The sequence below is a fragment of the Lithobates pipiens genome, unplaced genomic scaffold, assembly GCF_037356315.1.
Source record: "Lithobates pipiens isolate NorthernLeopardFrog02 unplaced genomic scaffold, aLitPip1_a1.2 Scaffold_10, whole genome shotgun sequence".
Taxonomy (NCBI): domain Eukaryota; kingdom Metazoa; phylum Chordata; class Amphibia; order Anura; family Ranidae; genus Lithobates; species Lithobates pipiens.
Window position 1 is genome coordinate 169,737,682 of NW_027507686.1, and position 24,898 is coordinate 169,762,579.

The window sequence follows — 24,898 nt, forward strand, 5'->3', positions numbered from 1 at the left end:
TCAAATTGAAGGGAACTAAAAGCAGACACTTTGGATGCCTTCTCCAATCCTGCAAGGTGTCCAGGTTCTATCAGACAATGCTACTACCATAGCATACCTGAACAAGCAGGGAGGCACAAGAAGCAAATCTCCAGTTGCTGGCACCAGATCCTAGAGTGGGCGGAAAATCACTTGGTGTCCTTATCGGCAGTCCGCCTCAAGGGCATGCTAAACCTTGTGGCAGATTTTCTGAGCAGAAGACCGATTCAAGAGGCAGAATTGAATTGAGCTTCAATCCAGAAGTTTTTGCAATGGTCACCAGAGCCTGGGGCCATACGCAAGTGGACCTGTTTGCGTCGGAAGAAAATGCGCAGTTCTTTTCCGTTCAAACTAGTTCTCAGGGGATAGATGCCTAGGAACTTTCATCTGTTACACCTTTCCCCTGTTCCAGCTAATTCCGTTGGTATGAAGGAAAATGCAAAGCGAAAGTGTCAGTAATGCTGATTACTCCATTTTGGCAAAAAAGGGCATGGTTTACCACAGTTCTGCAGATGGCAGTTAAATCATTTTGGCAGCTGCATCTGACGCTTGCTTCTGCAGGGTCTGATGCCTCAACCGGATGTGACCAGACTAATGCCGCGTACACAAGATCGGACTTTCTGTCAGACTTGGTCCGGCGGACCAGAATCCGTTGGACAATTCAATCGTGTGGGAGCTCCATCTGACTTTTAGGAAGAGGGGAAAAAAGTCCGGACCTAGAAATAAAACATGTTAAACCTTGGTCGGCCGGACCAAGTTCCTATCGGGAAGCCCATTCGTCTGTATGCTGGTCCGACGGACCAAGTACAACGCAAGGGCTGCTACAGCCCCTGGCCGCGAGAGGATCCTGCTGGAAACAATCATGCTGATTCTCGGTGGCAGGATACTGTACATCTTGTGCTCGCTGCATAGGAAAAACCCATTTTCCTATTGCAGCGAGTGTGAGAGAGATAGGCAGCAATGTCCCTTTTGGTCTGGTATGGATTTTAAGGGGAACCCCCCAAAGTTCATACCAGAACCTTATCTGAGCACACAGGCCGGTCAGGGAAGGGGCTGGGGACGAGCGAGCACCCCTCCTGAACCGTACCAGGCTGTATGCCCGCACCATGGGGGATGGGTGCTTTGGGAAAGGGGGTGCCCTGCAGCCCCCACCCCAAAACGCCTTGTCCCCATGTTGATCTTCCCAACAACCCTGGTTGTTGGTCTGTGGGGGGGGGGGCTTATCTGAATCCAGGGGGCCCCCCACCCTATTTCAATAAGTATGCGGTACATCGTACCCTTAACCATGCACCTGGGGGGAAAAGGTGGGGGGGGAAAGCACTACACAGGTTTTTAAAGTAGTTGGGCAGCTCCGAGGGCCCCTTCATACTTCTCCACACTTTCCGCCTCTTCTCCCACTCTCCGGTTCTTCTGCTGGGCTCCTCTGCTATCTTCTGCTCTTTTGCTAACAGTGGCCTGGCTTTCTGCTTCGTCAACTTCTTCCTTCTGTTCTTCTGTTGACCTAATGCACTCTCCCGCTGTAATGCCGTAGACATGGTGCGTGATGACTTGTATAGACATTAAGAGCGGGGTCGCTCGCTCCCCACCCCAGTATGGACTTTGGGGAGGCCAAAAGCGTGGGTTCCCCTTAAAATCCATACCAGGTGACGGGGCTCACAAGGTGTCAATCTCACCGATTTTAAAAGCTGCGAGATTGACTGACTTCCTTTTTCTAGTCCCGTCATACCTGGAGTAGTGTTCAAAATGAACAAACTTTAGTCCGTGTGGGCAAGTCCGTTCATTTTGAAAGTCCTTCAGACCTAGTCTGTGCCTGGTATCTGAGGAGCAGTTAAGAGACAAAGGTCTGTCAGAGCCTTTAGTAACTACTTTTCCAGTAGGATAACCGTAATTAGAAACATTTTATACTAAATTTTGAAGAGCTACAACTCCTGGTGTTCAACAAATAAACCAACTGTCAAAAATGTGGTGTTTATTATTGGAGTTCCTACAAAATGGCGCAGACAAAAGCCTTGCAGTCAGCACACTGGAGAGACCAGTCTCTTGTGAGCCCTTGGTCACAAGGGTTCCCCCCCCCCTTACTAGATCTAGACCATCTCCAGCTAAGCATTTTCCAAAAAGGGTTGACTCACAACAGGTCGCAGGAGATCATCCTACTGACCTTTTGCCCAAACCCTTCAGGAGAAAGGCAATTCCGCAATTTTGGATGTAAGAACTCTATTACTTTGAAGTAACAATGGATTTTTGGTCTTTGGACTCTGTACTTTTTTTTTTTTTTTTCCAGGCAAAATGGGGCCACCAATCTTGGAAGGGGTCAATTGCTAAGATGGCTTAAATCTGCCAGGGCTATCTCCCCCACTGGCAATTGGAGCATATTCTGCCAAGGCTCAAGCCACTACATGGTAGGGCTGGGGAAAAAATAGATTTTAAATCTTGAGTTGAGAGGTCAAATCAATTCAAAATTTCAGCAAATCTTAATTTCTCCCTTCGTCTTTCAGGACAGCACCTAAGAGCGCAGCTCCACCCACTTTCCCAGGAAGAACTGCAGTTTTCTTTAAAGACCGGTCACTTCCACCATGGCCTCAGTCGTAGTGTTTCCTCTGGCCATGGTGGAAGCGATGCAGGGAGTGCTGTGCTGTCTCCAGGTGGGGAGAGCTGGAAGCATACCTGTGCCTGTCATGTGTTTTCTTTTAGCCCAGCCTCCTCCCTTGTGTGGGGGTCGCTCCAACGTCCTCTTCAAGCCCAGGGTTGTCTTTGGCTGCTGGAGGCCCCGCTCTCCTTAATAGACCAGCGGCATGAGGCTAGGGTGCTTTGAGTTCTGTGCCGTTCTTTTTAGCCTCATGCCTTCCGGGTTCGGATGGCAAGCACATCATTCCGGCGTCACGGCTTCCGGTTCTGGCCACTGGAACGCAGGAAGAAGAGGGGGTGGTCTCGGCTGACATCACCTCTGGTCCTCACAGCAGCAAAAGACAGTGAAAATTAAAAATTGAAAGCACCTAGCGCCAGAAATGCCTTGCAGATGATAAAGGAAGATCAATCGGCAGGGGCAAGGGCCACACTGGTCAGCCAGGCCCAGGTAAGCAGGGACAGTGGTCTGTCTTCACTCTATGGGCTTTATGAATGTCTTCCCTTCCCTGGTCTAGTAGATTGGGAACCTACTGCATTCATTTCCTGTGTTTTACTGTTTCAGGAAGAATGTATCTTATGTTGTAGATTCACTGGCTGCAAAGCAGGGCTAAAGTGTTAGTCTCTTCTCCTTCTCCTCCTCCTTCTTCTTCTTCTTCTTCTCCTCCTCCTCCTCCTCCTCCTCCTCCTCCTCCTCCTTCTCCTCCTCCTTCTCCTCCTCCTTCTCCTCCTCCTTCTCCTCCTCCTTCTCCTCCTCCTTCTCCTCCTCCTTCTCCTCCTCCTTCTCCTCCTCCTTCTCCTCCTTCTCCTCCTTCTCCTCCTTCTCCTCCTTCTCCTCCTTCTCCTCCTTCTCCTCCTTCTCCTTCTCCTCCTCCGCATGTTTGTGGTGTTTTTTTTGTAGGTTCCGAGGAAGAAACAGATGAAATAGACTTCTCGGTACAAATTATCCTTGGATGATCTTCTGAAAACTATCCACACAACTCTAAACATCAGAGGATAAATCCCAATTATCGTTGCACGATAGGATGTTTCAGGGCATGGGCGAGGTAAAACATGGGGTGTTTCCAGTGCATACGTTTCTTTCGGAAACTACTCTGGATAGCTCTCAGGTCTGGAACGAAACAAAAACCTAAGCTTGACGCAGCGTTCTCTCAGGTTTCTTGGAATACAGACCTAGTGTTTGAAGACATGGGCTTCTTAAAGGATGCCATGGACAAGAGGGCTGACTCCCTCTTAAAGAGAAACAGGGGTGAACAGCGGCACTAGATATGGTGATAACATAAAATTATATAGCAACTGGAATATAGGTATACATAAAATGTGTGAATAAGCACACATAATATTAAAACATTTGTTAAAACAAAATGTCCATAAATGATCCGAGATCTTGTATGATTGGCACCTGAAGGCAGCTCCCTTGGAGTGAAGCGATGAGCTCTGTAGAAATGGGAACAGAGGGGCGCCAGACTGAGTGCAGTATAAATCATATATTTAATAAAAACAAGTAGTAACTCACAGGTTTAAATTAGATGAGTTCAGTATGTGGTGAAAATCGCCAGTCCTGGAGTCTCATAAAAGTCTTCCCTTTGCAGCCTGGGGCACTGGTGTAGTCTTACAGGGATCCAGAGAATGCTGGGAACCAGGAGGCAGGAAACAAGAAGCAGCTGGTCGTGACTTAACAGGAAATGTGATTATTCACAGTGGTAAGGAATGGTAATGCATTTCGAAGCTACAGCTTCTTCATCAGACCATTGGGATTCAACCTTGGCAAATTTAATACCAGCAATGGCATCAACAGTGGTAGCCAGAAACCTGGAACACTGGTTGGAACAGTTAAAAACCCATATTGAGGCAGGAACCTCCCGTAAAGATCTGCTGGATACCCTGCTGGTTCTGCTGAAAGCTGTAGGATATATGGCAGACGCTTCAGCTGACTCTATAAAGATGTCAGCCAGATCTTCAGCATTGATAAACTCAGCACGTAGGGCCCTATGGGTTAAAACATTGACCGGGGATACGGCCTCAAAAACCAAACTGTGCGGTCTGCTGTTTGAAGGAGACTTGGTTTTTGCCCTGGACCTAGAAGCTATACTTGACAGAACGGTTGATAAAGGCCTTTCCAGTAAAGAAAAGGGTCAATCCTCAGGCTAGCAAGAATTTTCGTGCTTTTCGAAAAACCCCGGAAAATAAGGAGGTGATATAAAAAAACCCTGGTTAAGTCAGGGGTTATTCTGCTCCCCGGCCCCAAACGCAAAGAGCCAGGGACGGTCTTCCAGCTGTGGGAGCAAGTCTACGGGCTTTCTTTCCACAGTGGAAGTCAATAACCAGTTTGTTTATCCTAAAAACAAGGGTTACAGACTAGAATTTTCACAACACCCACCTGTTCGGTTTTATGTAACTTGGGCTCCCTGAGACCTAGAGAAATCAGTGGCCATGACGGCAATCCTTCAGGAATTGCTCCAGCAAAGGGTGATCATATGCGCCCCCCCCCCCCCCCAAAGTAGGACAGGGGTGTTATTCACACTTCTTGTTAAGAAGCCATCGGTCAAATTCAGACTAATTCTGAATTTGAAAATGCTAAACAAATCAAGCAGGTACAAGAAATTCAGAATGGATACTATTCTCAGTAAAGGGTCTCCTGACCCCAAGCTGTTTCATGGCATCCATAGACCTGAGGGATTCTTGCCTCCATGTGCCTATAGCCATAGCATCTCAAAAACTCCTAAGGTTTGCGGTCAGGATGGGAAGTTCAGTCCTACATCTTCAGTTCAGAGCTCTTCTGTTTGGGCTGTCCTGAGGATATTTACAAAGATTGTGGCAGAGGCCTTAGCTCCCCTCAGGGTAGAGGGAGCATCGATTGTCCCATACTTATACGACCTTTTATTTGCCAGAACAAGGGATCTACTAGAGAAGGACCTGGCAAGGACAAAGGGGCACTTGGAAGGCCTCGTTGGATAATCGGGGAGAAATCAAACATGATTCCATCAGTTAAGATTCCTGGGATATACCATTGACTCCATACAGGAGAGAATTTTTCTCCCGGCAGAGATAATAAAAGGCCAAAGCGCAGTAAAGACCCAGACAAACCTGGCAATTTCCATCAGGCAGCGATGTCAGTGTTGGGTCTTCTCACTGCATCTATTTCAGCAGTTCAATGGGCATGCCTCCATGCAAGGAATCTCCAGCAGGCAATATTGAGAAATTGGTCCTATGGAGAAGCTGTTCAGAATGCCTCCTCGAGTTTGGAGGAAGCTCTGGTGGTGGAGTCACTCAAACCTAGCCAGGGGTCTGCTTTAGTGTTTCCCGGTAGACAGGTTGACAACGGATGCAAGCTCCTGGGGGTGGGGTGCACCTGGAGGGTCAGAATTGCTCAGGGGAACTGCACAATCAAGGAGGCCAGGAGATCCTCCAACTGGAAGGAACTAAGGGCTATGCCTTTGGGCCTTCAAGAAACTGGTTCAGGGTCTCCGTGTCCAGGTCCTGTCAGACAACGCCACAGCAGTGTCTTGTATAACAAGACGGGGTGGCACAAGCAGGGTGTTGCCATCTTTGGCAGGTCAGATCCTGTCCTGGGCGGAAAGCAACCTGAAGTCCCTGACAACGGTACATCTAAAGGGCAACCTGAATTCTGTAGCAGCATTCATGAGCAGGGAAAGGATTCTAGAATCAAAGTAGTCTGAACCCTGAAGTTTTCCAAAAATAGGAAGATGGGGATTTTCGCAGATCTGTTCGCATCCCAGAACAACACATAAAGGTCAAGACTTTTTCTCTAAATAGGCAGGACCAATCGAGGGGCCTGTATGCGCTAGCACAACCATGAAACTTCTGCTTGTGCTACGCCTTTCCTGCCTTCTAGATCACCTTGGTCCTGAAGAAGTTGGTCCACAAATGTGATTCTAGTGGCTACCTTTTGGCCCAAAATAGCATGGTTTGCAACCATACAGACGATGGCGGATGAACCCCCATTTGGTTTCTTTCCCTTGAGGACCTCTTCAGCATCCAAATATCGAGCACCTCAGTCTAACAGGGTGGTTACTGAGGAGCAGATCCTAAAAAGATTGGGATCATCTGACAAGCTGGTCTCAACCCTCTTGGGTAGTTGGAAAAAGACGAGCAATTTTAAAACATGGAAACGTTTTAATTCCAGGTGCTCTTGAAAGAGTTTCCACCCCAGGAAATGCCTTCAGTTTTAGAATTTTCTTGAGACTGCTATCGCAGGAGCCGCTTTTTTTTTTTTATTTTTTTTTTTTTTAGACATTGACCAGAGCTAGTCCAATGCCTCTTACATTTTTTCTAAGATGGGACTTGTCTTTGGTTTTACAAGGTCTGACCTTTTGAAGCCCCAGAGGAAGCAACGATCAAGGTGTGGTCGCTAAAGCTAATTCTTTTAGTTGCAGTCACATCAGCTAGACGGGTAAGTGAGTTGCAAGCCCTCTCTATAGCTGAACCTTTCTGTTATATATTTCTGGACTGGGTAGTGCTAAAAACTGACCTGGTTTTTTGCCAAAAGTTTCAACAGTGTTTCATAGGGCACAAGAAATAATTCTCCCTACCTTCTGTCCTACACCATCCAGCCCCAAGGAAAGGTCCTTCCATAACCTGGCTGTAAGAAGATTCCTACTGCACTATTTAGAGATCACGAGAGAATTCAGAAAATCTAACTGCATTCTATTCGCAGGACCACGTAAAGGCTACAGTGCTTCCAAAAACACTTTAGGTGGCTGCGATTGGCCATTAGCAAGGCCTATAGAACATCTGGGGCAGATCCTCCCACAGGCATAGTTGCCCACTCTGCATGGGCATCTCCAAGTCGAATTTGTAGGGCAGCCACATGGACAAATTTCTCCACCTTCATCCGCCACTACAGGTTGGACCTGCTATCAGGATCAGAACAATCATTTGTCAGAGGTTCTGCAGGCGGTGGTCTCGCCCTAGAGTATGTACTCTTATCTCCAGGTGCTGTCCTGAAAGACAGAGGGAGAAAACCCTAGTTAGACTTACCGGTAATGGTATTTCTACAAGTCTTTCAGGACAGCGCCGATGACCCGCCCTATTTATGTTTGGGGAAAATGTAGTGTTATTGCTATGTTCTGCTTATCTAATTTCAGCATGGCTGGAGGTACTCAATGAACAACTGAGGCCATGGTGGAAGTGACTAGTCTTTAATGAAAACTGCAGTGTTTCCTGGGAAAGTGGGTGGAGCTGCGCTGTCCTTAAAACACTTTAGTTAGACTCACCCGTAACAGTATTTCTATTACCAGGAACGGTGCTGACACCATGTTGGTCCTGAGATGCTGCCGGCAGTTTTTAGGCAAGGCTGTGGCCTAGTCCATGAGGCCTGACAACATGGACTAGGCTGATGCTGCAGCCTCTCCTAAACTCCTGCCCACAGATCCTCAGGACCGGTGTCCATCAAAAAAAACTTACTGTGAAAATCGGCCCAGCTCTATGGGCAGATTACATTTGTAAGGTGGCTACGTGGTCACGTTAAATGTTTGTCTGAGATTAAACTGGATCTTCAGCAAATGATCTTGGTTTTGGCAGAACGGTCCTGCAGGCTGTGGTCCCTCTCTTGTGGGTAAGTCTTATCTATTCAAATGCTGTCCTGAAAGACGTTAAGGGAAAATTCAAGTTGGACTTAACAGTAACTTGTTTTCCAGGAGTCTTTCAGGACAGCAGCAACTTGCCCTTTGTTTTTTTGCTGTGACTAGCCATATGTTTTCCATCTCAGGCTGGAGGTTCACTACTACTAACATGTGGGGTGGAGTCTTCCTAAGTTGAGGTGTTTCCTGACAAATGTAGGAGCCACTCTGATTCTGTCCTGAGACTCCTGGAATAACAAGTTACCGGTAAGTCTAAAGCCTTGTGCACACAATCTGAATTTTCCAATGGGAAATGTGTGAAAGGCTGGCAGAAAATCTGACCATGTATGCTCAATCAGACAATTGCTGATGGCTCTTCAACAGACTAATGTTGGCTACCAGGCTTTAAAGTTTTTCCACAGACAAATGTTTAAAAGATTTTCTGAGCAGGTGTACAAAAGTCCAAACTCGCATGCTCCTGAAGAAAGGACGAGCCAGAAGCAGTTGGTCTTGTAAACTAGCATTTGTAATGGAGTTAACATTCGTGATGTGGCAAATTATGAAGTCCAGAAATGCAGTGCACCTTTTTTTTTTTTTTTTTTTTTTTTTTTTTTTGATTAAGCTGCTTCGGTGATGGAGTTATTGCAAATTTTTAAAAGCATTTTTTCCTAGTAAAATCGTGTATGTGTATCTGCAAGTTAACACCATTATGCCATAGTTTGATCAAACATACCACTGTTGGTGTCCCTTTTCAATTTTACATCAAATAACAGTTTAGGAGTAGGCAGTTGCATTTAAAAAATAAAGACATAGCCAAGTATATTCCAATATTTTTAATTGTGCATTAAAAAAAGAAAATTGGTCTATCTGCCAATAGAATGTGACAAGTGCATTCTATGCATCCAAAAATATAGAAAATATACCAAATCATTATTCAACCAAGTCAAAGCAATAACTCCAAGGCCAATAATAAACGCATCTGATTCCACAACATGTCTGGTTGACAAACGGCTGTACTGAAACATGCAAATCAACAGTTGCCAAAACTTCTAACGTATAATTGTCAGAAGGAGCTCAAAGGATGGCTCTAGAGAGCTGAAAAAACATACGTAAAAAGTACGTCAGTATGTTTGTGTTAGGTTGACCATTCCTTGCAATTTGTATGCAAGGCCAGCTTGGGCTAATGCCCTTCGGACAAAAATCCACAGTTTTGTTGGCTAACAATCTGATCGTGTGTACGAGGCTTTACTTGAATTTTCTTCATGGGGGCCCTATAGGAAGACCTTGCATTATATGCCTTAAATTCCTTGTACAAAATTTTGACTTTAGGTCAGTCAGATCCTCCTGGCCCCTGTGTAATATCACCCAGGCCTTCATGGTGGGGCAGGGGAGTTTTTCATCTATCCCGATATTTGAAGTACCAGGTATCCAGCTTGATATATTAATAGGTAGGGGACATTTGGAGACTACAGCCTTCCTTAGGTTTTACGATGGACACCAGTTTTTTTTTTTTTTATTTCAATGATTTTTATTGAGATTTTCACATGTACAAAAAGATGAGATAAAAAAGACAGGGCATAACCTAATATATACTAGAACATAAAGTGAAAAATAGTTGAGTAGTAACATTAACATAACACAAATCACATTTAAACTTAAGTGGTAAATATATTGTTAGCAATAAACGAGGGGTGAAGGCATTGTCCTCACACCCAGACACTCCAACTGGGAACTGTGTTGTGGGATGGGAGGCAAAACCCACCCCTCTTTCCCCCTACACTGGTATATTTTTTTTTTACTTGGTATGCTTTTTATTAAAAGTTTTCCAGCAATGAATAACAATATTGCACCTTGTAGAAAAGGGGAAAAAAAAAAAAGCAGATTACATATCGAGCAAGCTAATACGCTAGAGCTGCTATACCCCGCCTGCTCATTAGTACCTGCCCTCAATGCACTTTTCCCCCCACCCCATCCCCCCCAAACCTCCCTCCCATCCGCCCACCCCACCTCGAACACGCAGCGCCGGCAACAACTGTCCCGGTCGTAACCAGATAGCTATATCCATATAAAAGGAGAAAAAAAAAAAAAATTTAGGGAAAAGGGAAGAGTGAAGAAGAGAATCCTCTCCACAATCCACCCCTAAGAGATTCCACCTAAGGGGGGGAGGGAGGAATCTCCTCCCTACCACCCACCCAGTGGGTACTGGTCTATTCTTATGTTGACCTCACTCCAAAGGGAACCCCATGTCGCTCAGCCAAGGATTCCATAATATCTCGAATTTTCTTAAATTATTTAGCTTTATAAGCATTGCTCTCTCACACCATATTAAAGAGTTGATTGCATTAACCCATTGTCCAGTTTCCGGGGGATTTTTAGCTTGCCAATTGATTGCTATCAGTCGCCTAGCTTGATATAAGCACTTCAGGACGGATGGCTTAATTGGCAGAGGAATTTTTGTCTCTTCAAATATCCCCAGTAAACAGGCCCTAGCCTCGGGTTTCAGGGTGGTCTTAAAGGCCCTGTTTATTTTAAGGACTATTTCTAACCAATAGCTATACAGTTTTGGGCATTTCCATACCATATGGAAGAGATCACCCGGTGCCCCACATTTAGGGCATTCATCACTAGGTTTCCTACCCATTTTCCATAGCTTCTGGGGGGTGTAGTATGCCCGGTATATAAGGAACAAATGGGACACTCGCTGAGATGGGGATATAGAGGCCAAGTGCCCCTGTTCGAGCGTTTTAGCCCATTGTTCCTGGGATATCGGGCCAACGTCCCCTATCCAGCCCTGCCTACTCTTGGCTGGGCCTTCGCCTTTCAAGAATCTACCTCTAAGCTTTGTATATAACCGCAAAATCTGGCCTTTTGCATACCTACGGTCCATAAGGCCCTGGAGCTGGGGGATTTCGGTTCGCTCGATAGCGAGTGTCCCGTATTGGGCTTGAATTCCGTGTCTCAGCTGTAAATATTTATAGAACGTCCTGTTTGGGACATTAAATTCCTGTCTAATAGTTTCAAAGGGTTTCATTACGTTCCCCTCGTAAAGATGCACCATTCTATTAATCCCCTGGCTATCCCATTCCAGAGATCTATCTACCTTGTTTAATTCGGGCAGATGGTGATTGCGCCATAGAGGGGTATAAGTAGTTACTCCCACGTATCCCAACTTTTGCTTTGCTTGCTGCCATACCTTCCTCATTAGGATATTAGTAGGGCATCTATGAAGAAATGAGTTAGCCTCCAGGGCTTCGGGTACCAATTTATGGGGTGCTCCTAGCATCATCAACCTATGGTTTATAGGCCTCCCCTCTTGGAGCCCCACCCCTGCTAAATGCTGAAGTTGGGCGGCCAGGAAATATGCGCCCAGATGGGGTATGGCCAACCCTCCCTCCGCGACGGGGAGCTGCAGCGTATGCAACCCTATCCGGGCATGCCCCTTTTTCCAGATTAATTCCCGGATAAGCGAATCCATAGTTTGGAACCATTTCTGGTTAATCCAAATTGGGGAATTATGTAAAATGTAAAGTATTTGGGGTTGCCAGAGCATTTTTACTAGGCTGCAGCGTCCCGCCACCGAGAGGGGGAGGCCACACCACCTGTTAAGTTTCGTGTTCATTTTCAGCAGTAATGGTGCTAAGTTCTCGTTAGCATATTGGCTTACATCCCCAGATATCCAGATACCCAGATACTTCAGCTTAGTCACCGTCTCCAAGCCCACTATCGTTGAGGGCACCCCCTGTTCCCCATGCCTGGACAGTGGTAGAAGGGCTGATTTGCCCCAGTTGATCTCTAAGCCCGATTGTTGACCAAACTCGCCCATCAGATGAACCACTCTATTCAGGGTGGAGTCCACATCTCCAATAAAAAATAGGACATCGTCCGCGAATAGAGCAATTTTTTCCTCATCACTACCCCGCCGAAATCCCTGTATGTCCGGGCAGGATCTTACCAGAACCGCCAGGGGCTCCATGGCCAATACAAATAAGAGGGGGGACAACGGGCACCCCTGCCTTGTACCTCTCTCCAGTTGGAATATTTCAGAGACTTCAGTGCCCATCTTAATTTTGGCCCTAGGTTTATTGTACATTAGTTTTATCCACTGGATAAATAAAGGGCCGAATCCAAACCTCTCTAGGACCCTCCACAGATAGCCCCATTCCAAACTGTCAAAGGCCTTAGTGGCATCTAGTGCTAAAATAGCACCCACCCCCTCGTTATCTCTGGGTATTTGAACGTTAAGGAAAACTCTTCTAATATTGGTACTGGTTGCCCTACCCGGGATAAAGCCCGACTGGTCTGGATGTATGAGTTTATGGATATATGTATTTAACCGAATTGCTAGTGCCTTGGCTAGTATTTTAATATCCGAGCATAACAAGGATATCGGCCGGTATGATGGAACTTCCTGGCAGTCCTTCCCCTCCTTCAAAATTAAGATAATATTGGCCTCCAGCATCGAGGCGGGAAGTTCCCCCGTCGCCAGTGCATAATTCAATGTCGCCAAGAGTTCCGGTAGCAGCGCATCTCCATAACGTTTGTAGATTTCTACTGGTAGGCCGTCTGGCCCTGGAGATTTATCGTTGGGCATTGCGGCTACTGCATTTTTTAATTCTTCCAGCGTAAGTGGTAACTCAAGGGATAGTTTGTCCTCCATTGATAATGTTGGGATTGCTGTCTGAAGTAAAAAGTCAGTAGCTAGATTACCTTGTCCCTGGATGACGGATTTATAAGTTTTTATAGTAGTCATGGAGTATCCTCATGATCGCGGGGGGGCTGGAGACAAGATCGCCTGTTGGAGACTTAATTACCTGGGCTACTGTTGGCGCACCATTAGTTTGAACCAGGAGGGAGAGGGCTCTGCCTACCCTTTCTCCTTCGCCAAAGTAATGCTGACGCTGAAATATCCGCCTATTCTCTGCTTTTTTTTTAGAAGAGCTATTTTATAGACTTGTTGACTGGCCAACCATTCCCGCTGGCTTACAGTCGATGGAGCCTCTATATATGCTTGCTCTGCCTGGGCGACCTTGTTTCTCATTACTAGGTCCTGTTCTCGAGCTTTCCTCTTAATAATTGCGACTTGTTGTATTAGTGTGCCCCTGATGTAGGCTTTTAGGGAGTCCCAGACTATACCAGGAGGGGCAGAGCCCCTATTTATTTGAAGAAATTCCCCTATCTTATCCTGGGGGGGGCTTGAGCCACCCATTAATACCAGCCAACCAGGATTTATCCTCCACTCCCTTGGACCTGGTCTAGCGCCCAAAGACAGTATCATGGACAAAGGGGAGTGGTCTGAGACCCCCCTTGCTCCGTATTCTATCTCCTGAACCACCTCTGCAGCTTCTTTATTGCCCAGCACCATATCGATTCTTGATAGTGTGCAATAGGTGCTGGAGAAGTAAGAATACTGTCTTGCTTGAGGGTGACGTGTTCGCCATAGATCATTTAATCCTATTTCAGAGACAAAGCCCTGCAAGCGCCCTATTTTGGTCACCACTGGGGCAGGAAATCTGTCCATATGCGAGTCCAGCGTTTCATTAAAATCGCCTGCTACTATCCATGGGACATCTGGCTTATCTAGGCAGAACGCCATCAGTTTAACCATTACCTCCAGTTTGAAGGGAGGGGGTATATAAATGTTGGCTAAGATACATTGTCGCCCGCTCAACAGGCCGTATAAAAAAACAAATCTTCCCTCTTTGTCAATAGAGGACTCCTTACACAGAAAATGCGTGCCCCTCTTAACGAGAACACTCACCCCTCTAGAGTATGATGTATAAAGTGTGTGGTAGTATGCCGAAAACTTCCGGTTACTTAACAGTGGGGCTGTGCTAGGGGTTAGATGCGTCTCTTGAAGAAAGAGCAGGCTGGGGCCTCCCCTTGCTGTTTCCAGCAAGACTGCTGCCCTCTTTTTTGGATCTCCTAACCCCCTCACATTCCATGATATGATATGTACACTACCCATAGGTGTTGATACTTTCTAATCCGGGCGGGGGGAGGGAGAGGAGGGGGCCCGCCCTCCCACGACGGGCCCACTGCCCCACCCCCCCCCGATTCCGTTGTACCAGCTATAGGTGCCCCCCTTAACCCTACTACCCGCCCATTCTCCCCCACCCCCCCCCCCCCGCCCATCTGGGCAACCCCTGGGGGTCACTATTGTGGCCCGATTTACCATACTCTCCGAAACCCTGGACGCCCATCTCCACTCCCCCCTCTCTCCCAAATTACCTGGGAACCCATCCCCCCTCGACCTCTCCACTTTCAATGCGGTATAGGCCCGAACCGGCCTGCGCTAGCCCATCACCTTCCCAGGGAAAAAAAAGAGGGGCGGAAAATATTCAATACCAGCCCCCTCAATACTTAACTATTAAACATTTCTAATAATATTTATACTATATTGTGCCATTCATACCCTCTCCCTGTCTCTCCCCGCTTTACTGATCAGTGGAAAGTGACCTTGTAATAACATTCCTCATACCGCCATAATAAACATTCCACATTTCTAGTGAATAAAATTATTTCAAGTGCAAATATCCTACAGTATTATTCAATACTCTCTTACTTCCAAAAAAAAAAAAAAGAGGCGGGGGGTATTCAATACCAACCCCTCCAAGACTTAACTATGTAACATTTATAGTGATATTTATATTATGTTATCCTGTTCAAACCAACACCCTTACTCACCCCTCTTTACTAATAAGTACTAAATGGCCTTATAGTAGCGTGTCTCACACTAGATCTAACTAACATAATAGACATTCCACATTTCTACTCAATAAAATTATTTCTCGTGCAAATACTATATAATGCTCACATATGGGAACAAGAAAAAATAAAAAAAAATAAAGAACGGGCGCACACCCCTCGACCCCCCCCCCCCCAAGGGAAGAAGGCCCCCCAGGAGCCGGACCTCCAGGCCCGGTGGCGGAAAAGTAACTAGAGATCCTTTTTATGTTCCTCCAGCCACTTCTCCGCCCCCTCTGGAGTGCCAAAAAAGAAAGTTGAGCCCAAAGCAGTTATACGTAGCCGGGCAGGATACAGCAGAGCATAGTTTATCTTGTGTTTTTGGAGAGTTCGCTTAATGGAGATAAACTCGGCTCTGTTTCTGTAGGTCTGGTGAAAAGTCTGGGTAGAACGAAACCCTAGATCCTTTATAAAAGACATCGTTCAATTCCCTGGTCCTTCGTAGCAAAATAATCCGGTCATTATAATTCACCAGTCTCAGTATCAGGGGCCTAGTACGGCCCTCTAGTGGGTGCGTGCCTATGGGAACTCTATGGGCCCTTTCAATAGCGAAAAGGGTGGTAAAAGAGGTGTCGCCCAGAAGTTCCCTGAACCAATTTTCCAGAAAGTTTATAGGGTTAGGCCCCTCGCTTCCCTCTGGTAGACCAATCAGATGAACGTTATTCCTACGGTTTCTATTTTCCATCGCATCTAATTTCACTGTCTGTATGGCCATTTGTTTCTGTAGCCCAATTATTTTTTGCTGTAGTGGGGAAAAGTCATCCTCAATCGTGCTTAATCTTCCTTCCAGGACCGTGGTTCGTTCCATTGTGTTGCTCAGTAATTGGCCCATGGAGTGTAGTTCAGTTTTAATACTGCTTAACTGGTTGTCGAGGCCACCTATAGACACCTTGCATTCGTTAACTGCTTGCAGTATATCGCGCAGTGTAGGTTCGCCATCCTCTATCAGAGGGGATTCCAATGGGGCTATTGTGTTATGCACTATCTTACTTGCTGCTATAGCTGCGTCATGCGTCTTACTACCATTGGGTGATCGGCTTGGATTAGATGTTAATTGAGTAATACTTCTCCTTTCCGAAATACCCCCCTGTGTCCTTGTCTGCCCTACTGGCTGGTGGGGCCCTTTTCTGGTAGGAGAGATTGCATGGGCAAAGCGTTCCAGTTTTGCTGCCGCTGTAGCAGAAGCCTGGTTTGCTTTTTCTTTGGCTGCCCGGGTTTTTTGATTCCCGTCACCAATCAGCCCGTCCTCGTTAGCCCGCTTGCTAAGCATAGTAAGCAGCTAGGAATAATAGTTCACAATAGGCCTCCCTTAGGATAAGAGTAGTAGTGGTATTACTAAATTGCAGCAAAGTCACTCCCACACACACAAAAAAAAAATATATATGATATGGTATAAGTCCGTACGGTATGGCAAGAGTAATGCAGTGGCCTCAGATCAAGAGGACAACAAGCTGACCATACAAGCTGACCATGTAAGCAGGGGAGAGGAGATTGATCCACCGACAATTTGTCTGATTCTCAGCGTTGTATTGAGTTTGCGCAGGTAGTTAACACAGTTCATCACACTGTAAACACAGCAGTGCAATCATATGGAGTAGAAAAAAAAAAGGGGGGGGGGGAGGGGGCTTCCCCCAACTCCCTCTTGCAAGCAGGGCCGTCGAGCCGTTCAGTGGGCCCCGGTAACGCAACCTCTACCTCCCAGCAAGCAAGTTTGGTGGAGCAATAGCTCTAGACCATTATATACCAACCCCCGGCTTCTGCACCCCACGGCTCACTCCCGCATTACCCTTAGCCTAGGTAGGTGCCATAGGCTTCTTCACAAGTGTCTACAGGCCGCCACCTGGTTCTTCTTAGTACATACTGCTCGCGCTGCCGAGTTGCTGTAACCGGTCTCACGGTGTCCCGGGTCTACTGGGAAAGTTCCTTCGGGTTCCCGCTGGCTCCTTCGGCTCACCCCTGGTGCCCCGGAACTGATAAGTGAGGTCCTAAGCTTGCGCTGGTACGAGTTCCCGCGAGAGCTCCCGCTACTATCGCCAAGCTCTGCAGCATTCAGCGTGATGATTTCCACGGACTCCAAAGTAAGGAGGCTAGAGCCGCTGTATTGGGCTATATTGGGCTCGGGACCCGGCTAGGCACCGCTTCTACGAACAGGCTGATTTCTTCGCATGGAGGGGGAGTGAGGGGAGACTAGGTCCGGGCGTCCAGCATTCGCGTTCTCTCACTCACTCCCACATCCGACCACGCCCCCGTCCCCGTCCCCGAGGCATCATCAGACACCAGTTTTTAGTTTAGACAGCACACATTTGCAGTAAACAAGCATTGCATAAGCTTGTATGGTGTTGCATTAAAGTGATTGTAAAGTTATTTTTATAGGAAAAATGGCATGTTATACTTGCCTTCTCTGTTGCAGTGGATTTGCAGAGTGGCCTGGATTCTCCTCTTCTCAGGTCCCTCTTCTGTGTTCATGGCCCCTCCCTCCTGTTGAGTGACCCCACAGCAAACAGCTTGCCATTGGGGCACCCGAGCGGAGTAACAGCTAGCTGTATCCATTCAGACACTGAGCCCCAGGCCTCGCCCACCTCCCCTGACTGCCGCCAATCAGTCAGCTTGCCAATGGTGCTGCTGTTTCAGCCAATCAGGAGGGAGACTCTCATGGACAGAGGGACCTTGGGTAAGTTTTAGGGGGTGCTGGAGCAGCTACTACACAGATTTTTATCTTAATGCATAGAATGATTTCAGATAAACCTGCCTTTACAACTCCTTTATACTTTCTAGTCTTTACTTCACATGTCATAAACAAATTATCTGTTATTGGTAACTTTTTTTTTTTCTTGCAGTGTTTCAGGAACCACTAGTAGGACTGGAACCTGGAGGGACAACCCTGGAATGGTGCCTCTAGCTCAGTGAATGCTTGATGATACTTTCCTGAAGCCAGTATGCAAGCAACTTAAAGCACTGATCCCGTATCCTTCGTTGCCTTGTGTAGAACTGGGAACCTAATTTGGGTTGGGTCTATGAATATTTATGTAAATAAGCCTCTAGAATGTCTGTATTTGTAAAAGTGGTATGTTCTGTGGGTTGGTCACAAATGATCACCAGGTGTACATTTTCTTGAATGAGTTACTAAAAGGCATTGCAAAATGTTCCATAATCACTATGGAGTCTGACTTATTGCACTTTTTACAACCTGCACTTTAAGTACAAAAAATATAAAATGAAAAAAAATTAAGTCTATAGATGTGATGCTAGAGATTCCTGCACTGGCAGTAACTGCAATCATAAATGTGATTGCCACAGAGGTTGTGGAGAAGTTTTGCAGTAGTTTGTATGCTGTTCATGTATGTCCACTTTTTAAATGTTTAATGTCTTCTTCTCAATCTTGTTGCTGTTAGTGTTCTGAAATGCATATGTATGGCTTTAAATGTACAATTAAAGTGTGTAATAAACCCAAACGTTGTGTGTGGCTCTATCACTATATACCATGGTTGTGTGGGGTTCCCCCCCCCCCCCCTTGTCAGCCTTGGACCCTAAAGCTCTCCAAGCCTACCCAAAAGCCCCCTTCACATTCCCCACACTTTTTTTTTTTTTTTTTTTTCTTTCCCTTTCCTTCATATGCAGAATGTGGTAAGCTACAGTTGCATTATTTAGTGTATTTAGAATGGCTTTTTACACTTTGAAATTGTTGCCCTTCCACAGCAATCTGTCACCACCCCCTTCACATTTGGGCTATTCACAAAGATGCTTACTCTACTTCTGGCCTAGATAAGATCTCAAGGCATCCATGGCATGGGATACCTAGACAACCTGCTGCTGAAAGACTCCTCAGTCTGTCTTTTCTAGTGTTTAACAGACAATTCAACTCCAAACTTTTAGGCCCTCGTTCACACCTGTGCGGTTTTCAGCTTGCAGCTCTAAAACGCTCAAGCTGGATCTTATTCTCTTTAACCACTTCAGCCCCGGACCAATAAACAGCCTAAGGACCAGAAGTCTTTTTACAATTTCGCACTGCTTTAACTGGTAATTGCGCGGTCATGCAATGTTGTACCCAAACAAAATTTGCGTCCTTTTCTTACCACAAATAGAGCTTTCTTTTGATTGCCTCTGCGATTTTTATTTTTTGCGATATAAATGGAAAGACCGAAAATTGAGAAAAAAAATATTTTCTAATTTTTGTTATAAGAAAAATCGAATAGACTCAATTTTAGTCATACATTTAGGGCAAAATTTATTCAGCCACATGTCTTTAGTAAAAAAAATGTCAATGCGTATATTGGTTTGCGCAAAAGTTATAGCGTCTACAAACTAGAGTACATTTTCTGGAATTTACACAGCTTCTAATTTACGACTGCCTATCATTTCTTGAGGCGCTAAAATGGCAGGACAGTACAAACCCCCCCAAATGACCCCATTTTGGAAAGTAGACACCCTAAGGAAGTTGTGGAGAGGCATGTTGAGTCCATTTGAATATTTTTATTTTTTTGTCCCAAGTGATTGAATAATGACACAAAAAAAGTTTACAAAAAGTTGTCACTAAATGATATATTGCTCACACATGCCATAGTTATATGGGGAATTGCACCCCAAAATATATTCTGCTACTTCTCCTGAGTACGGGAATACCACATATGTGGGACTTTTTGGGAGTCTAGCTGCGTACGGCACCCCGAAATCCAATCACTGCCTTCAGGATTTCTAAGGGTGCAAATTTTTGATTTCACTCCTCACTACCTATCAGTTTCGAAGGCCATAAAATGCCAAAATAGCACAAAACCCCCCAAATGACCCCATTTTGGAAAGTAGACACCCCAAGCTATTTACTGAGAGGCATGTTGAGTCCATGAAATATTTTTTATTTTGCCACAAGTTGCAGGAATTTTTTTTTTTTTTGCACAAAGTTATCACTAAATAATGCTCACACATGCTATGAGCATAAGTCAAACTACACCCCAAAATTCTGCTTCTCCCGAGTACGGGGATACCACATGTGGGGGACTTTTTGGGAGCCTAGCCACGTACGGGACCCCGAAAACCAAGCACTGCCTTCCGGATTTAAATATAAAATGCTACCAAAAAAAACTGTTAGCGATCGCAGGGATCAGGCCTGACTCTGCGATCGCTGCAGTTATGTGTTTAGTGTTTTGTAAGTGACAGTGATCGATACTGCACTTGGGTGGGCTGGGCAGAGGGGCAAAACGTAGGTGCCAGCAGGTATCTGGGCTGATCCTGCTAACAATGCGTTTTTTTGGAACCCTAAACTGCTGGGGACGCTAGTATAGATCTGATCAGATATTGATCTGTTCAGATTCTATACCACTACGGGAGGTTTATGCTTTGCGCATGGGTGTTAGCGGTACTGGCACTAACCTTGCGCTGCCTGGGGCGACGCAGACCCTGACCCTAAAACCTAATTGATATCACCCGCCGGGTGATCAGGGTGTTAAACCTTTATTGGGTAATAAATGGTGGGTGCCCTGATGCTATAAAAAGCAAACTAACCAGAGTCACCCGTAACACTTATATGGTGATCACTGGTGAAAGGGTTAACTAGGGGCAATCAGGGGGTTCAAATTTTTATTAGTTAGTATATGGGGGTCCCTGGCGCTATATAAAAACCTGACGGGGAACCTAAATAACTAGCTAACCAGCGTCACCAGTGACACTTGTACTGTGATCGCTGGTGAAAGGGTTAACTAGGGGCAATCGGGGGGTTAAAACCATTATTGGGTAGTATATCGGGGTACCTAGCGCTATAAAAACCTGGCAGTGAACCTAAAAAAATAACTAGCTACCTAGCGACATCAGTGACACTAATGCAGCTATCAGAAAAATGATCGCTTAGTGACACTGGCAAAAGGGGGTGATAGGGGGCTACCCTGGACCTAACACTAACTGCCCTGACAGTTTTTACTTTTACAACTGACACTGAATGCAGTGATCAGTAAATAAATGATCAATGCAATCAGTGACACTGACTGGGGGGGCGGGGGGGGGGGGTTTGTTTACCTATGTGTACCTATGTGTTAGTGTAGTGTTTTGGTGCACTCACTTTCTGTCTTCTCCTCGTAGTCTGGTCAAAAAGACCGCCCGAGGAGAATGACATCACTTCCTCCTTCCTGTGTATACAATACAGTGGGAGGAAGCTTCTCATTGGCCAGGAGCGATTGAGGGGGGGGGGGGGTGGCCAGAAACCAACGGCCATCCCCTCATCACGGATCGCTCCTGCAGCGAACCGGACCGCCGTATCCAGCAGGAGGGGGTCCGATCGGACCCCCCATCCGCTGGAAGGCAGGCACGTACATGCTTGTGCCTGCCTGTGCCATTGTAATGACGTACATTGGCAATACGGCGGTCCTTAAGTGGTTAATGGTCCTGTTCATATAAGCAGGCCTTCATCTGAAGCAAAGTGCCTGTCGCTCAAAGTATAGTCTTTTTTTGGTCCCATAGACTTCAATAGAAATGCCTGACCTTGAGCATTTTGTTGCCTTTTTCTGCTCAAAGATGCAAGATCCATCTATCTTTGTGCTTTCAAAGCGCCAGTGCATACTGCACATGAATGCTGCTGCCCCATGTATTTCTATCGGAAAACTGACTTGAGGCAGTATAAATTTTCAGGAGTATTGCTATGCAGCTCAGCTTTGAGCAGGTTAACTCGGCGAGGACTGCGGGATTGGTAGGTGGGGAGTATTTGAGCAAAACATGACTTGGTACTTGATGGAAAAACTCTTGTTGGCAAGCAGAGGTACTACATTTCTTGTAGTTGGGTACCAGGTTTGCACACATCAGGAGGCATTTTGGTCAACTTTACAGATTCTCTAAATCCTTAAGGTTTCTTGGCTTTCGCTTGGCAACACAAGTTTCAGCTCCCTCCATACATTTTTATATAGGCTTAAGGTCTGGAGACTGGGTCACTCCATGACTATAAAGTGATACTAAAGTCAATTTTTCTTTTCTTTCATCGGGGGGGCACAGAGCCATAGTAACTGTGGGTTATATCAGCGTATCAGGTGCTGGACACTGGCACGCTCCTTAAGGTGTGTAATTTCCCCATATAACCCTTCCATTACTGGGAGTTTGATAAAACACTGCTGCAAGGATAAGGTAGGGGAGATTTTCTCAGGAATCTCTCCTCCCATGTAGTGTAATGTCTGTGTCACCACTGGAGGCTGTATTGCGCACACTCACCATTCTGACGCTGGAAACGGCAGAAGCCCCACTCTCCTCACCTGAGGGTCTGAGCTGGCTAAGAGGTGGGGTCTGGTGATTTTTGTCTGCATTAATGCCAGCCACCTTTTTTCTTTCATGAAGAAACTTTTTTTTGGCAAGCTGCTGGCACTCACTGAGCGGAGGATTCCCCCCCCCCCGCCATGATGCCAGTGCTCGCATGGGAGTTTTTCTTTCCTTGTTTGAAAGAAGGGGGTTGTGGCTAAACGGCATCAGAAGCTGGCCACAAGTGTAGGAATTCTTTTACAGCTCTAAGAGAAGCTGCTGCCTGGCGGTGGACTCCATTATAGCCAGACCGTCTTGCACAAGGTCCGGTATTTCAACCTAGCTTACGGACAAAGAGTTCAACAGGTTTTACTGTTGAGCCCCACTCTAAAGGCTCATGGGTCATCTCCTTTGGTAGTGTCTACTTTGATTCTGGAAGCTGGATTCCTGGCATTAGTCACTTTAGAGTCTGGAAGGCAGGTTTCTTGGTGTGAATCTGGGGGTTGGCACCCCAGGAAGTATGTCAATAGGCAGGATTCCTGCATAAAGGGTCTGAAATTAAGCTGGCCTTGACTTTTTTTTTTTAATCAAGTGCCAGATCCAGGCTGTGTTGGGGTGTGTGTTTGTGCATTCCCCCCCCCCCCCCCCTCCATGGCCTCTTGCTTCCCGCTCTTGGTGCATAGCTTATTCAGGGGGTCACACGGTTTATTCCCCCTATCCAGACACCTCTACACCTTCTTAGTATTTAAAATTGGTCTTATCGGTTTTGTTAAATCAGCATTTTGAACATTATGAGAAATTCCCTTGGTTCTTTGACAGAATCTTTTCTGCTTGCCATGTCTTCTGCTAGAGTATCAGAACTAGCGGCTCTGTCTTGTAGGAGACATATTTCATCATGTATAAGGATGTGGTGGTAGTAGTATGTCCACATCCTGAATTCTTACCAAAAGTGGCAACAGGTTTTCATTTAAACCAAGGTAGTATTCTTCCTCCTTTTCTCCCCAGAGCCTTAATCTGGGGCAGAGAAAGCACTACATTCACTTGATGATGTAGTAAGAGCAATCAGACTATTTTTAAGGGCAACCGCTCAGGTTCGCAAAACACAGGTTTTGTTTGTACTCCTCATCAGTAAACGGTATTATCAGGGGGGCTGCTGGAGGAATCCCCACCCTTCTTTCTCGCAGCACACACACTTGCACATCGTATAATTGAGGCAGACTGCCACATTAGAATAGTCGCACCCCAAACTATCACAGCAAATGGTAAACAGCATGAGGCAATATACAAGATTGAGTCTGATTAGTACAGATCTTTCACCTTGCAAGGAGTATTACTCCCTTTTTAAAATCCAGGGCCCATAATCTGAAGCAAGCTTTCAGTCCCCTTCAAAAGCCTGTCGCATCATCCTTGCCTTTTTTGAGGCAAAATCTTGCATGGAGCTTCTGACTGAGGGTGACTGACTGGTTTTGTATTTGTTCAGTTTTCTGAAAAATCGCTCTAACAATTGTCTTCTCACCAAGCTTCTTGCTGGTGGTTTTGTAACCCATTTTAGCCTTATGCAGATCTACAATCTTGTCCCTAAAGGCTTTTGACAGCTGCTTGGTCTTGCCCATGATGGTGAGTTTTGAATGGAAGATTCTGTGGACAGGCCTTTTATACACCTAATTAGTTGCCATTAAGAGTACCTTCTTAAATTGCCGAGACTAAACTGTGTAGCACATTAACATATACTGTAGACAGTCTGTGGGAGCCGGGATCAATTACTTATAAATTTAGTTGCAGTTTAGTAAGTAAAATGGATAACTGTTGTATTGTGTTTGTCTGCTGGGGTTTTGGATGATAGTCTGTCTATCATTTAAAATAAACCTATGCTAATTAGACCCTTAATTTCTTAAGGGGGATATAATGAAACGTCCCACACTCAGCTAAGGTGCTTTCAACATATAACACTTCCCAGTCTGAATATAGATATCAGACTTTCCAACTGCTACTGACCCCCATACGTTTGGTTGCTTAACATGGACTGTTTATTGAAAACACAGGTAATACTCTGTGTAATTCAACCCCACCAATATCACAGCTAATCTACATACACATCCCAATATATCCAAGGCAGACATCCCAAAGAGCAGAGCCCATCATGGCCTCATTAATAATGTCCTTTTGCATTACATAACAGAATATCTTCCTAAATGATTATAGCTCCCTCCCAAATGCCAGGGTCCATAGTCTAGCATTCAGTCCCCTCCAAAATACTCTGTCCCGGTTGAGTCTGTCACAGAAGTTGACTAATAAGGTCCCAGTCCTCCACATGGTCTGGAGATGTGTTAGCCAGGCAGAGTGAACTCGCATAGTCTGCATGATCTCTATTCTTGGCTGCAAGGAATAGTTGACCTCGGTTGGTCTGGGGCAGAGGTCATTGACTCTGTCCGGTTGCCAGTGCTTCAGCTGAGTTTTTTTTTTTTTTTTTTTTTTTTTTTTATATATATATATATATATATATATATATATATATATATATAACCATTCTGGGGCTTGGTCTGCTGCTGAATCCATTGACACAGACAGCAGGACTTGGCCACACCCCCTGTGTCACTGGTTTTGATTGAAAGCAGCAGGAGCCAATGGCTCCTGCTATCAATCAATCCAGTGAGGACCCAAGACAGCGGCTGGAGCTGCTGTGCTCGTTCTCATCACTGAGCTTGGGTTCAGTTACGTTAAAGGGG

At 45.8% G+C, this 24,898-nt stretch overlaps 1 protein-coding gene across 1 annotated transcript in view; it reads left to right on the forward strand.

Annotated features, from left to right (window-relative positions):
* Positions 1–18,418, forward strand: part of SPDYC (speedy/RINGO cell cycle regulator family member C) — a 74,181-nt gene extending 55,763 nt beyond the window's left edge. The window contains exon 7 of the mRNA XM_077463484.1: positions 17,804–18,418. Within this exon, the coding sequence (XP_077319610.1) occupies positions 17,804–17,865 (62 nt within the window). The 3' untranslated portion in view covers positions 17,866–18,418. The remainder of the gene's footprint in view (positions 1–17,803) is intronic.
* Positions 18,419–24,898: the final 6,480 nt, after the last annotated feature.